This window comes from Amblyomma maculatum, chromosome 11 (assembly GCF_055883805.1).
Source record: "Amblyomma maculatum isolate TAMU_Amacu chromosome 11, ASM5588380v1, whole genome shotgun sequence".
Classification (NCBI taxonomy): Eukaryota; Metazoa; Arthropoda; class Arachnida; order Ixodida; family Ixodidae; genus Amblyomma; species Amblyomma maculatum.
In genome coordinates this window covers 29,351,619-29,364,834 of record NC_139354.1, presented here as the reverse complement: position 1 = coordinate 29,364,834, position 13,216 = coordinate 29,351,619, and the positions used below count along the sequence as shown (strand labels likewise).

Genomic DNA, 13,216 nt, shown 5'->3' with positions numbered 1-13,216 from the left:
TAGTTACAGTGGTACATGATTCATTGTGAAAACAATGGCTTCAGCGCGCGGCTCTTGCCTGATGTGGGCGCAAGCTACGCGATAGCACCTGTGTGTACAGAACCGCGCATTAGTTTGTGTGAATATCGTGATATTTCCCTGTTCTGGTGTCGTCAGTCGCGTTGGAACCAACAGTTCTGTTTAGTGCAGAGGACGAGCGACAGCGCTCAGCTGTCATCTCTGCCGGCGTGTTCTCCCTCGATTCTTTGATAAACCTGTGTGTATGTTGCGTATGCAACCCCTTAGTATACGCAATAAAGCTTATTGTTAACCACCCTTTAACATCATGTGTCAATGTATACGCCGAGATGCGGCGCCACAGTTGTAGGCGTGCAGACAGAGAGAGCGAACTACGAATGCACGAATAAAGTGTGTCACTATTAACACTATAGTCCTAGGCGTACAGCGTCTGGCAAAATTCGTGGGCCGTAGTGTCTGATTCCCCCCCCCCCCCCCCCCCTGTTTTTTTATACTATGCCTATTGCACATCTCAAATAAAAAAAAAGTTTTTCTAGCTGTCAAGTATACAAATGTTTTTCACTGTGCTTGCCATGGCCTTGTCTTCAACCTTCATCCGCGCGCTATTGACTGAGGGATTGATTTATTGAGAGAAAAGGAAGGGGGGGGGGATGCGTGGGTGCAGTCGTTAGTCCGGGACCCCAGCGGCTGCCGCTGCTCTCCGTGCGCCTGTCGCGAGGGCCCTTTGGGCCTAGAGTCCGCGGAGCTAGATAGCGCAACCTCCCACCCCTCAGTAGTTGGCACTGCGTTTGGGTCATCAGGTGGATTGCTTGGGCAGGTTCCTACCATGTGGTACAGGCCTACCTTCTCCTCGCAGAGTTTGCATTTGGGGTCACAGGACTCAGGGTGTATTGCATTTAAAAGGGCTGATGAGTTGTATGTATGTATACCTATCTGTAGGCGTCGCTATCTAACTTCCTGTGCTTTGGAGAGCTTCTTGGCCTGGGGCGGATATTTTCTTAGAGAGAATCCGCAGTGTTGTGGCCTCTCCGCATATGTCTGTTCGGAGCCAAGGCGGGGGGAGGGGTCGAGTCTCGGGGAGGAGAGCGCGGGCAGCGACATGAGCGCAATCATTCCCCTCCACGCTTTGATGTCCTGGTCTCGAGACGAGACATTTATCTATGTCGGGGTGGCCATGATTTTTTAACATCCTGGCGGCTGGGGCACTAATTCGTCCCTTAAACTATATATTGTGCGCGGCGGCTGAAACAATGGTCTTATTTTCCGCCGCTTCTATGCTGTCATGCGCTATTGTTAAACACACGGCAGACGAGTTGACAAATGAACTGGGCTCACCCCTCACATTCGTGCGGTCCCCTTCCCCCTCCCCCCTCAACTCTCACCTTTCTCTCTTGCCTTCCTTCCTTATTTCTTTCTTTCTTTGTCTCTTTGTCTCTCTCTCTCCCTCTTTCTTTCTTTCTTTTGATGGGCGGCGCAGTTGGCCTCCTGTGCTTCCGTTTAGTTCGGAAGTACGCAAGAGGGCGTACAGGTGTCCCCCTGAAAGGCACATGCACAGCTATGGATGCCGGCGGAAGCCGTGAGTACGACATGACCCAATTCAAGCATCAGCCAATGTGTTGTACATGTTACAATGCGGCAATATTTACGTAATGAGGTTAGCGTAAAAAGGCTGCGTCAATTTGTTGTGTCGGCGTGGCTGCCATGGACGCCACGTGGCCCGCCGAACGGCGGCGTGCAAGAAGAAACAGACCGCCGTACTCCACGACAGCCAAACGCAGACTGATTGATTGATTGAATGTCCTTTTTTGAATGGGAAGGCTCATGGCCATGGATGGGGATAAAGGGGAGTAGACATAATCTTCATTGTTTAGGTCGTCACTCGAATCACATTGCTCTAACCAGGCCACTAAGCGAGCCATACTTGGCAAATATCATCTGTGTGTTTGCATCAGTTTCTAGAAGGGAACGGTAGTTCAGGCGGTAGGGTTCGATCTCGGGGCGTCCAGTAGAAAAAGCAGGGCATTCCCAAAGTAAATGAGATATGCCGCCGCAGGTTAGAGTCGTACAGTGGGGGCACGTAATCATTTTCTCCGTATACTGACGCCAGCGGGCCATAATACGTGGCGTGTAAGCCGCATGGGCGATGAGCTTATTCAAAAAGACTTCTTGACTTCGGGTGAGGTGGGTTCTTCTCGTAAAAGGTGGGTCTGGTGTGGCCACCTGCATGCGATGTTGACTGAGGCTACGAAGACTGGTCCGAGTATAGTGCATAAGGGCAAGAGAAGGGGTGAGTTGCCCGCCCAAGGTCGAATAAGGATGAAGCAAGGGGGGTGGGGAAGTAAATGTGGACATCCCACCTGCCAAGGCAGCCGCGGCGTGTGCCGCCGCATTGCCCCCTGATTCGTCCGAGTGACCTGGGGTCCAATAAATAGCGACAGTTCTGGTCGCGAGTTGGTGGCGTTTAAGGAGGCGCTGTATAGCCGTAGCTGTTGCATCTTGTGAACCCGGAGTAGCGATTTCCTTGTAAGCTTCAAAGGAATCTGTAAGAATACGTAGTGACCCAGTTCCGGTGCAAGGCACTCCTGACAAGGCTCCCCAAATCGCGAGGAGTTCAGCGTGAAGAGGGGTACCCTGAGGTAGATGGCAGGCATAGGCGCCTGAAAGGGAAGGGTTGTCATCGCATACCCAGGCCATAGATGCGAATTCGCTTGTAATGGATGCGTCGGTGTATATGTCAGTCGTATCGGGGATTCGCTCTTGTCGGTGATGGGCAGCTAGGAGCTCCCGGGGAATGACAAAATCGCGGTTTATAGGTCGGCGATGGACGCGTGTGACTACTGGCATCTCCCAAGGGGGAAGTGATGCATATAGGGCTGGTGTTTTGTCGTTACGCTGTTCATCCCAGGCCAGCAGGCGACGCCCCTGGACAGTGTTCTCTAGACGTATTCGATGACGCGTCTGTGACTCGGTAACGATGGTAGTGAGCGGTGGAAGAGCGGCCAAACGCTCAAGTTCGGCTATAGGAGTGTGCTTAGGTAGACCGGTAATAGTGCGTAGTGTTGCGCGATGAAGGCGTTCGACCTTAGCGAAGTCAGTCTTCGACAGTTGGAGGACCGGTGTGCCATAGAGGATTTTTCCGACCGCCGCTGCTCTGGCCATCGCACGGCAGGCATGCTGCCGCGCACCGCCGTGCCGGTTGGACAGGCGACGAATAGTATGTAGCAGTGCTGACCAAAGGCTTTGTAACTGATGAACCCATTTCTGGGGGCTGTTGCAGCTTGATATGGGCAGGCCAAGAATGCGGATTTGCCCATTTGAGGAGGTGATGGTGTTGCCTCCGATGTGAAGATGGATCTGCATACTGGGGTTGGTTTTATGTTTTCCGTCGATACTAATCAATTCTGTTTTATGTGGTGCGAGTTCGAGGCCAATTTTGGTTAGTGTATCTTCAAGACAAAGAAGGGCCGCCTGAAGTTCAGTCTCCATAGAATATTTGTCTACGTAATCCGCTGCCTCAGTCCAGACGGTAATATCATCGGCATATATAGCGAATCTTGCGCTTGTGCTGATTTCCAGATTCTCGGCGACGCGTGTCATGGCCAAGTTGAACAATATGGGTCCGAGAATGGAGCCCTGAGGTACACCCCTATCCAAGTAATAGGTTTTGGGCACCCATCCCGGAGCTTTGCCATGTAGCTGAATGGGTCTAGATGTCAAAAAATTGCGGATCCAGATTTGGGCACGATTACTAGGAAAGCGTTTGGCGAGTTCCTCCAGGATAACCTCATGGCGAACATTGTCAAAAGCTTTGTGTATATCGACAGCCAGGAGATAGTCAGGTAGCGTTTTACGATGAGCTCTATTCAGAACTCTTCGCAAAAGCCAAAGGCAGTCATGCGTTCCAAGGTTAGGGCGGAAGCCGGCTTGAGCTGGATGAAATCCAGGACTGACGTATTCAATGTAGTGACTAATCCGGGTATGCAGCAGGCGCTCGATGAGTTTACAGAGATGTGAAGTCAGTGCAATTGGACGCAAATTACTAGGAAGTCGAGGGTTTTTGCCAGGTTTAGGGATAGGAAGAATAAGAGAAAGCTTGAGGTTATCCGGTACCGTTCCGGTCTCCCAGTAAGAATTAATGATGTCGAGAAGGGCATCCTGGGCTGCCGAGTCGAGATTGCGAAGCTCCTGCCAACTAACTCGGTCATGCCCGGGTGTGGCGCGAGCTCGGCCTCTTCCGAGGGCTGCTTGCAGTTCTCCCTTTGAGAATGGGCGATCCAGATCTGGATCAGGGTTTCCGACTGGGAAAATGGAAACTGCTGGTGGAGGCGTTAGGCTGGCGTGTGGGAAAAAGGTGCGTATAACTTCATCTTCAACATCAGCCGGGTTGCCATTGAGAAGGAGATCGGCGAGAGGTGGTGCCCCGCGTGCCTTGCCATTTAGGCCACGAAAGATGCGCCTTTTGGTTTCGTCCTTTTGGTTTCGGTTTCGGAACCAAGGTTTGCGCAGTGGCGGCGCCACCGTACTTTTTCTCCCGTCCTGCACCCTCTTTCATGAATGAATTAGTCAGTCTGCGAGAATTATACCCGCAGACTGACTAATTCATTCATGAAAGAGGGTGCAGGACGGGAGAAAAAGTACGGTGGCGCCGCCACTGCGCAAACCTTGGTTCCGAAACCGAAACCAAAAGGACGATACCACAATTTCCACTACAAATAGCTAAGTACAGCACCCGAAATTCTACCGGGGATAATAGCAAGAAAAAAGCTTATTTTCAAAAACCTCGTGAAGATACAAATAAAATGGAAACCAATCAAACAGCTCGGTTTTTATTTGTCTATAGGTCCTCAAGTTTATAACAGGTTTTGATAATAAACTAATTACGACAAATAGCTTGTCAGTTCTCGGCATTAACTCACTCGAATAGCTGTTTATTCCGCTAGAAGGCCCTGCTTAAAAACGGAGCGAAGTGCCCATTGTACCTCGTGCGTGCGAACATACGTGCGAGCGGTGCACGAGCACAAAAGAAAAAAGAAACGAGGCTGTCGGCGTTTAAAAGGGTGTACGTAAGTATAGAAGTGATCTTTTCAGTCCTCGTTCCTGCGCTTCCATTTATACCTCGAAGAAAGTTTTTGCGGATTTTAACGTGAGGTTCGACCGCCACAGAGTCATGTTGCGGAATGAATGGATATGCGGACATCGAGCTTTTGTCTTCGCAGAGAGAGGCACAGTTTAGATTAGGCTATTCTACAGCACACATTGTTCTTGGTTGATGCTCATCGCCAAGCTGGTAGCACAGTCATGTCAGAAACCCTGAACCCTAACAGAGATTTGAGACGCAGCCCAGCCTACCCTTCCATCTTCCGAGGTAGTTTAGAATACGGAATGACGAGCCAGTTGTTTTGTGTCCACTACATTTAAAAACAGCGCGCCGCGTGATCTGCTTATCGCCCTGTAAGCCAGTTGGTTTCGGAAACACTGATTTGATTTCTTTGTTTGAAGGGAACAATATTAACGCGCAGGTTCTCAGCATTGTGTTTCTGCTTCAGAAAAGGTGCCTGGCAAGTTTTGGTGTTCATTGCGCAATGAACACCTTTTGGCGTCGGCTATAGTTATTATTATGCTAATGGCGTCACGCATTAGATCTCCGATGAATAGGCTTTCTGCATCTTAAATGGCGGCGTAACATATAAGGGAAAATCTTTTTTAAACTGAACTGAAACACATTGTTAATTTCTTGACTGAAACTCGCGAAAACCTTATAAATTACATTCCTATAGTCACTGTTCCCCCAAAATTAACAACACTTCATTACAATTACTTCTGCAGAGTAATGCATTTGCTTTTATCATTCAAAGAAAATAAAAACTGAGTAATCATAGTAAACAAAACGCCCTCATTCCAGGTGAGACTCACGTTCTTCCGTCTTTTCGCCAATTTCGTGCCTGGTAACTATTCCCTTACCCTTTCCTACTTCAAGAACCATTAGGAAGATAAGACAACTGCGACAAAACAGATGTACAAAAACCTGAGTCGACCGCTCGTCAATTCATAGCGCTAAAAATAAACGAGCAGTGAACTAGCAACTTGCTGCCCCGGAGCTTTCTACACAGTTTGCATCCTCTGCATGTATTGCTTAGTACAAGGAATCGTCCATAGCACCTAGCGCACAGTAATGCTCATGCCGTGGACATTTTCTCCTGTCTCTCCCGCTCCTCTTCGCCTCGTAGTGGCTCTTCCCCTGTGCTCGAGCCAACACTATTGGAGGCGGGGGGAGTCTCACGCTGCGTGCTGCCAACTAGATTTGATCTCTCGCCTTCCTGTTCCATCTGTCCCTTCGGCGGCCCCTTGACATCTTATATCTCTCTGATTCTGGAATGGTTGCGACTACTACTCATATTATACTGTGGTTTCTACGTGGGCATAGGCCACCAACCACCACGGGTTCGAGCGTCGCGCGAGTCGAGGCCCCGATCAGCTTTCACCACGCCGGACACTGAAACACCGCAGCGCGCACTCAACCTCCGCAGGGAGGAGAGCACTTCGCTGCAACGACACACACCTCCAAGTTCACAAAGGAGGAGACGTTTATTGAAACGCCATTCTACAGCGCGCGCACACACACACACACACACACACACACACACACACACACACACACACACACACACACACACACACACACACACACACACACACACACACACACACACACACACACACACACACACACACACACACACACACACACACACACACACACACACACACACACACACACACACACACACACACACACACACACACACACACACACACACACACACACACACACACACACACACACACACACACACACACACACACACACACACACACACACACACACACACACACACACACACACACACACACACACACACACACACACACACACACACACACACACACACACACACACACACACACACACACACACACACACACACACACACACACACACACACACACACACACACACACACACACACACACAGTCACCGTGTCCCGGGAGCGCGTGAGAAGCACGCAAGGGCGTGCTATGATCTCTCTCGCCGTAACCAAAGGGTTCCTTTGAGAGAGAGTGGGCAACCATCGCAAGGTAGCCTGCCGCGGATCATTGGATCACGATCGACAGGCTCGAGCTGCGCTCTCAGGTACGACGCAGAGCGTGCGGTCTGCGCGAACAAAAGCAGGCAGACAAGGACAGTAGCGTAGGTACCTTGCGATGTCCAGGAGGGGTCTTTCTCTGGGCCTCGCTCGGACGGTCGCGCGAGCGCGGTCGTCGAAGCGGTGCCGTGTTCCCGCCAAAAGGCGCCAATGAGCTAAGCTGCAGGGGCGGAGCTGTGGTCAAGCCACAGTGATATGCCGTCCGGACACCCCTCCACCTCTTGATACGGGAGAAAGGAAAAAAGGAAAACAGCAGAGGAACGGGCGGCGGCTGCGCCCGCGGAAAGCCCAAATCCCATAATACTTATAGTGAGGGTCCCGGCTACACAGGACAGCTGACATCTCAGATGAACAGTTCTTCATAATTCTCGTTCCTACCGATCTGTTAATTTGGCTCAGGCTGACCGCGCATCGTTCCCCACTTTTGAAGCCCCCTACGGATGTCAAGCACCGTGATATCAAGTTCTGTCAAACGCAAGACCGTGCACTTTAGTAAAAGTAATATTGAAAATTACATTTGCTGCGAAATTACTGCCCCATCATTACATTACTCATCTATTTGACGAGAGAAGTAATGCATCATATTACAAATCAGCGCAGAGTAATTAAATTAGACCAGTTTTAATAGAGGCATACAATTATTGCCATGTTTTCGGTGCAATGGAAACTCTGATATGCGTGTACAAACATCGCTGTCGCCGAATGCATTTTGCTCGAGAAATCGGTCGATGAAGGCGGTGGCCGTATTTAGTGCTTGGGTCTTTTATAGCTCATAAAATCTCCGTTTTAGCTCAGAGCAGCGTCTTTGTTAAGAAGGAGGTATCCTATCGAGACAAAACAGCTCCTGTTTGACTATATGCAGTGCTCCGTGAGAAATAAAGTGTGCTGGCGGAACAAATGTGACTTCACGATACCCTAACTGGGATATCATATGGTCCATTAGACTAGCGGAATAAATTGTACAAAAGGGCAAACGTAGCAGTGGGCGGATGGAACTGGGAGGCTTGCGAGGATACCGCGGGACAGTACAGGGTTAATTGGGAATATACGGGACATACTGGTCAAAGTTCGAGCGAGTTGATTTGTGGCGTTCAAGAATGCAACCCTTTAAAGACAAGAGCAGCGACAAAGTGGACAACTCTTGCTCTAGATGTTATCCACTTGGTTTCTACGCGCGTCTTTGAAGCGCCGAATTTTCCACCATGGGAGGGCGCCACTGTCGAGCTCTGGGCGTAGCTTACTGGCTGACGATGAGAGCTGTGATGATGACCTGATCCTTCCGCTTGTTTCTCAGGACTACACGGGCGACGCTGAAGTCCGACCATCGGCCATACCACCCACATCATTGAAGCTGATTGCACGCCCCCTGCTGGACTGAATTAGCAGCTCTGGGACTATCTCTATAAAACGGCGCGGGCACCATCCTAGTGGCAGCGACATGGGTCACAACATTGCCACTTTCCTGTGGCGCACCTTGTACTTGCAGACGGTGCGTCGACACCCTTTCTGGACGGTTTTCGAGCTGCTGTATGTGGCGCTCTTCTTCTACTTCTCCCTAATCGACATGAGACCCCCGAGTCCCCTCAACGAGGAGTCAAAGCAGCAGGATGCCGACTCGATGCTACTTCCCAAGATGCCCAGCAAAGTGCTCTTTGGCCCCGGAGGAAGTGGCAACGAGAAGCTTATGCGCGCCGCCATGGCCTACATCGAGAAGCACCAGAATAACACCGGCTCATCAGGTTCGTGCTGAGAGAGAGGAAATGCTTACGAAGGGCAGGTTCTCGCTATTCTGTTGTTACCATGCTCTCTGTCAAGCTTTAGCTTGCCTGTCTGCTCAGAAAGAGAAAATGTACCGCGTTCTTTTTTCAGTTTTTTTTTGTTAATGGGCTGAGATGTCCGCTCAAAATACGAATAAGCGAATAAAGGAGTAAAACGAGAGTAGCTTCTCCTTTAGCACACTCCCTATTAAAGTAAGAGCATGCTGTCTTAGCTCTTGGGTAGGTTTCATCACCAAAAATATGGAAGCCAATTCTCAATGCAAAATACACGAAGTTCTAGTAATTACGAAGTCGTTAAATGAAATTCCTATGTCCTCTAATTAATAACATCAAAATTTGTGGTGCAGTGGTTAATAGCCTATTGTTAAAGCTAATAAAATAAATATTATTTAGGAAGAGAATAAGAATATGCTGCTAAAATATAGCATTCCATACAGTTAGTGCTGAGGATCTGCCTCAGGGTTTGGAGGGAATGCCATACTCCTAGAAGGGAGTGCACTAGAGAACATGTTACTCCCTTTTAACTCCATTATAGACTTATTCAGGTTTAGAGTGTAACTAGGATCACCAAGCCGAGGGTTAGAATTCTTGTCTCGTAGCTCTAAATGGCTGAGCTGTTTCGTGATGTTGTCAGTGCGAATGACGTCATTATCCGTTGTCACAATAACCTTTACACCTATACCAATCTGCTTCAACTGGTTGCTATAGCAACCAACGAGATTTTAATGGCCCCCCTCCCCCCCGTTTGAAGCTTCAAAAAATATCGAACATTCATCAGACAAGTAGTAGCTGGCAAGTGACAAGGCCGAACACTGATTGGGTGGTGGGCTGTGTGACGTCATAAGATCAGACGGCATGGCCGAGTTTGAATGAGCTTCCAGCCCAGGCATACACCGTTTAACATCGAATGCCGTCGCTCTAATTAGCTAAGCCGTTTCGTCCCATCATCATGTGGCTTAGCGCTAGAGATTCAAATTAAGGCCAGTGTAGCCTAGCCTATGACCGACTATGGCCTGACCTTTTACCTTGACATTTAATTTACCCTTTGTCCTTGACATGAACCTTGACTAAACCAGTATTTGTTACCGCAGAGCTATTGGCGTAGCCTGAATAAACCTCCTCTATGTTTCATCCTCGTCCTCCTCACTATACATGAGTACTAGGGGGACGGAATGTCCTAGTAACATCACGTGAATACAGCTATACGTTATAATAAGAATTTAGTTTTCACCAACAGCTGTTTCCGAGGTTTGCATCGGCGTTAGCAGTGGCGGAACTCCTCTCCAAGCTGATTGGCTAGCACGCACTGACGTTATGCATGACGTCGCTGCAAAGCACCACGCCGACTAGTCAGAAAACGTCAGCGCCATGAATGACGGCATGGTGAACATGTCGCACGCACAGCACTAGACATGTTAACAAATGACGAATAACGATCATTATATTCAGTGCAACAAAAGACGACTGTCATAGAACCTCACTTACGTAGCGGTAAGCGTCTGACGAGTTGTTCGTTTTGTTTAATTTTTGTCGCTTGTGATCCGCAAAGCAATCCAAGTTGGATCAAACGAAGGGAGTTAACTATAATTGTCATGAACGCAGACCACGACGTAGACAGGGCTATTAAGAACACGAGAGCCCCAAAATGCAGTACAACCCCCAATGCTGCAGGTACAAACAACACTGCCTTATATTATGGGTGAGAGCGGTGTTATCGTCAGAATAGTAGGATAATGCAATTGCACCCGAGATACAACACAGATACAACAAGCAACCGCGGCGGAGTAGTCGCTCAGAAAGAACGAGGTGACTCCGTAAAATCAGCAGCGCAGTCAAAAAACCGCCCCTTCCGTCAAATATGGAGCTGGAGGACAGCGTGGCATCTGGATCCACGTCACCCCCCCCCCCTCCTTACTCCCGCACGAAACAAAAGTGTGGGTGTCCGAATATGCAGTGAAGCAGTCAAAATGTACCCAGAACTGTTGCGCAACGTAGACAAGCACGTGGATAGAAACACAACACAGGCGCACGCTACCAACTGTAATACAAAACGAAACCCGAGCTTCCTCTTTCACATCATCATCATCCGCCTGACTATACCCACTGCAGGACGAAGGCCTCTCCCATATTCCTCCAATTAACCCGGTTTTGCGCCAGCTGCATCCACTTGACCCCTGCGAACTTCTTAACCTCATCCGCCCACCTAACTTTCTGCCGCCCCCTGCTCAGAACACTCAGTCACAACTTCCTCCTCTACTCCCAAGTACATCACACTCGCACACCTTTTTTTTCCCCAAGCAGATGTCTAGCCAACAATGAATGTTAGCAGCTCTCATATCCAAGTCCGTCACTCACATCGTCCAAGCATGGCAGCCACAACTTCCGCTACATAGACACAAACTAGAAAAACCACCACACACCTGCAGCTGCTACGGATCACGCTCACGTTCACTCCCAATACATCTAAACAACGAGTCCAGTTTGTGGAGATTTTAACGGAAAAACACACCAAGGCCACCCTTCATTCAAACACTGCTCACTTTGGCCAATCTGGCCAGCTGCAGTTCATTACATGCCACGATGGCTTTTGCTCTACTAGCTTTCTTCGTCACAAGCGCAAATCCTTCTTTAAATGCTTGGATCGCCTTTTCTTCGCATAGGCCAGTCAGAACCACTACGAAGCCTCCTTGTTTGTACATTTAAAGATGACAAAGGTTATTAACAAAAACAGGACTTGTAAAATACGTTCCGTCGGTAGAAAATCCATCTATTAACTCCCCTGATGGGGCTGGGACAGGTAGGTCACCGCCGCTTGCGGTGGGGGCTAGCCTGTCCGAATTTTTATCTGTTGTAGGCCGTCATTGTACCCGCCACAGCTTCGGTGGTGGACGACGGCTGTTGTTGCGCCGCGCGTCTTTCTCTCCCTCTTCCTTTTCTCTCCTCTATTTTTTCTTCTGTCTGCACGAGGCAGCGGAGGTGGCTCAGCTACAGAGCCAGTAGCAGGCCCGTGCATTTTTTTTTCCTTCTCCTACAGCCACAACAACAACAAATCTATCTTCCGAAAAGTCCTCAGTAAGCCATCTAGTCCGTCCAAAAAGCACCTCTCATGCAACACACATCTCTCGCAACAACTCATGGGAGCAGGAGGAGGAGGAGGAAAAAACTTTATTAAACGAGCGAGTTCGGACCCTTCAAGGGCCCAGGGCCACCGCACGGCCCTCACATTACGTGCATGTGTCCAGGTCACGTAGGGCCATGGCACTGGCACCCCGGTCCACACAGCGACGTTGTATGTCCAGGTCCTGCGACGTAAGGAGGGCCTCCCATTCCTCCCATGATCCGATGGCGGGCTGTCCCTGCGGGGGAGGATCGGCAGGGCAGCCGAAAAGAATGTGGTCCAAGGTGGCGTGCAACTCTCCACAGAGAGTGCACTCAGGGGAAACGGGTCGGTAGTAGGATAGGCGTTGAGGGGTGAGAAGCGTTCGGGTTTGAAGACGCCTCCAGAGGATTTGTTGGGAGTGCGACAGCTGGGAGTGGGGAGGGGAGTAGAGTCGACGGGCAAGGCGTGCTTGCTGAGTGAGCTCAGAAAATGTATGTGCCCGCTCCCTCGAGAAGTCCCGGCATGGGTCGCCATTTGCCCGGCTAATAAGTCCTCGGGCTATGTTATCGGCGGCCTCATTTCCGGGATTGCCAGAGTGAGCCGGCACCCATATAAGCTCAATACGCCTGTCAGAATTCAGGGTGCACATTCTCAATATTTGCCACGCGGGAGGATGGACGCGTCCGCGGGCAAAGTTAAGTATGGCTGTTTTGGAGTCGCTAAGTATGTAAGCCGCATCTGTTTGGGCGATTGCTAAGGCTATAGCCACTTCCTCTGCTTCTTCCGAGTTACAGGGAGGGTCTATGAAGTGAGTGAGTGGGGGGGCTGCTGGATTGTAGGCCACGGCTACCGAACGGTCTGAACCACATGCGGCGTCCACCCAGCGGACATCCTCTGCAGTCCCATAGTGTTTATGGAGAGCTTTGGCTCGCGCGACGCGGCGGGATTGATGGTGTTCTGGGTGGACGTTCTTAGGAAGAGGTTTGAGGATAAGCGCTGAATGCACGGCCTGAGGGAGAGGGTTTAACTCTTCAGCATGTGCGGGTATGCGAATGCCGAGAGTGTCCAGTATATGTCGTCCTGTTTGCGTGCCAGCCAACCGAAGGTACTGTGT

General features: G+C 49.9%; 1 protein-coding gene across 1 annotated transcript in view; it reads left to right on the top strand.

Moving 5' to 3' along the window:
* The first annotated feature begins 8,662 nt into the window (after positions 1-8,662).
* The window catches only part of LOC146173279 (ABC transporter A family member 2-like), a 52,120-nt gene continuing 47,566 nt past the window's right edge, over positions 8,663-13,216 (top strand). Inside the window, exon 1 of the mRNA XM_084585168.1 lies at positions 8,663-8,963. Within this exon, the coding sequence (XP_084441294.1) occupies positions 8,663-8,963 (301 nt within the window). The remainder of the gene's footprint in view (positions 8,964-13,216) is intronic.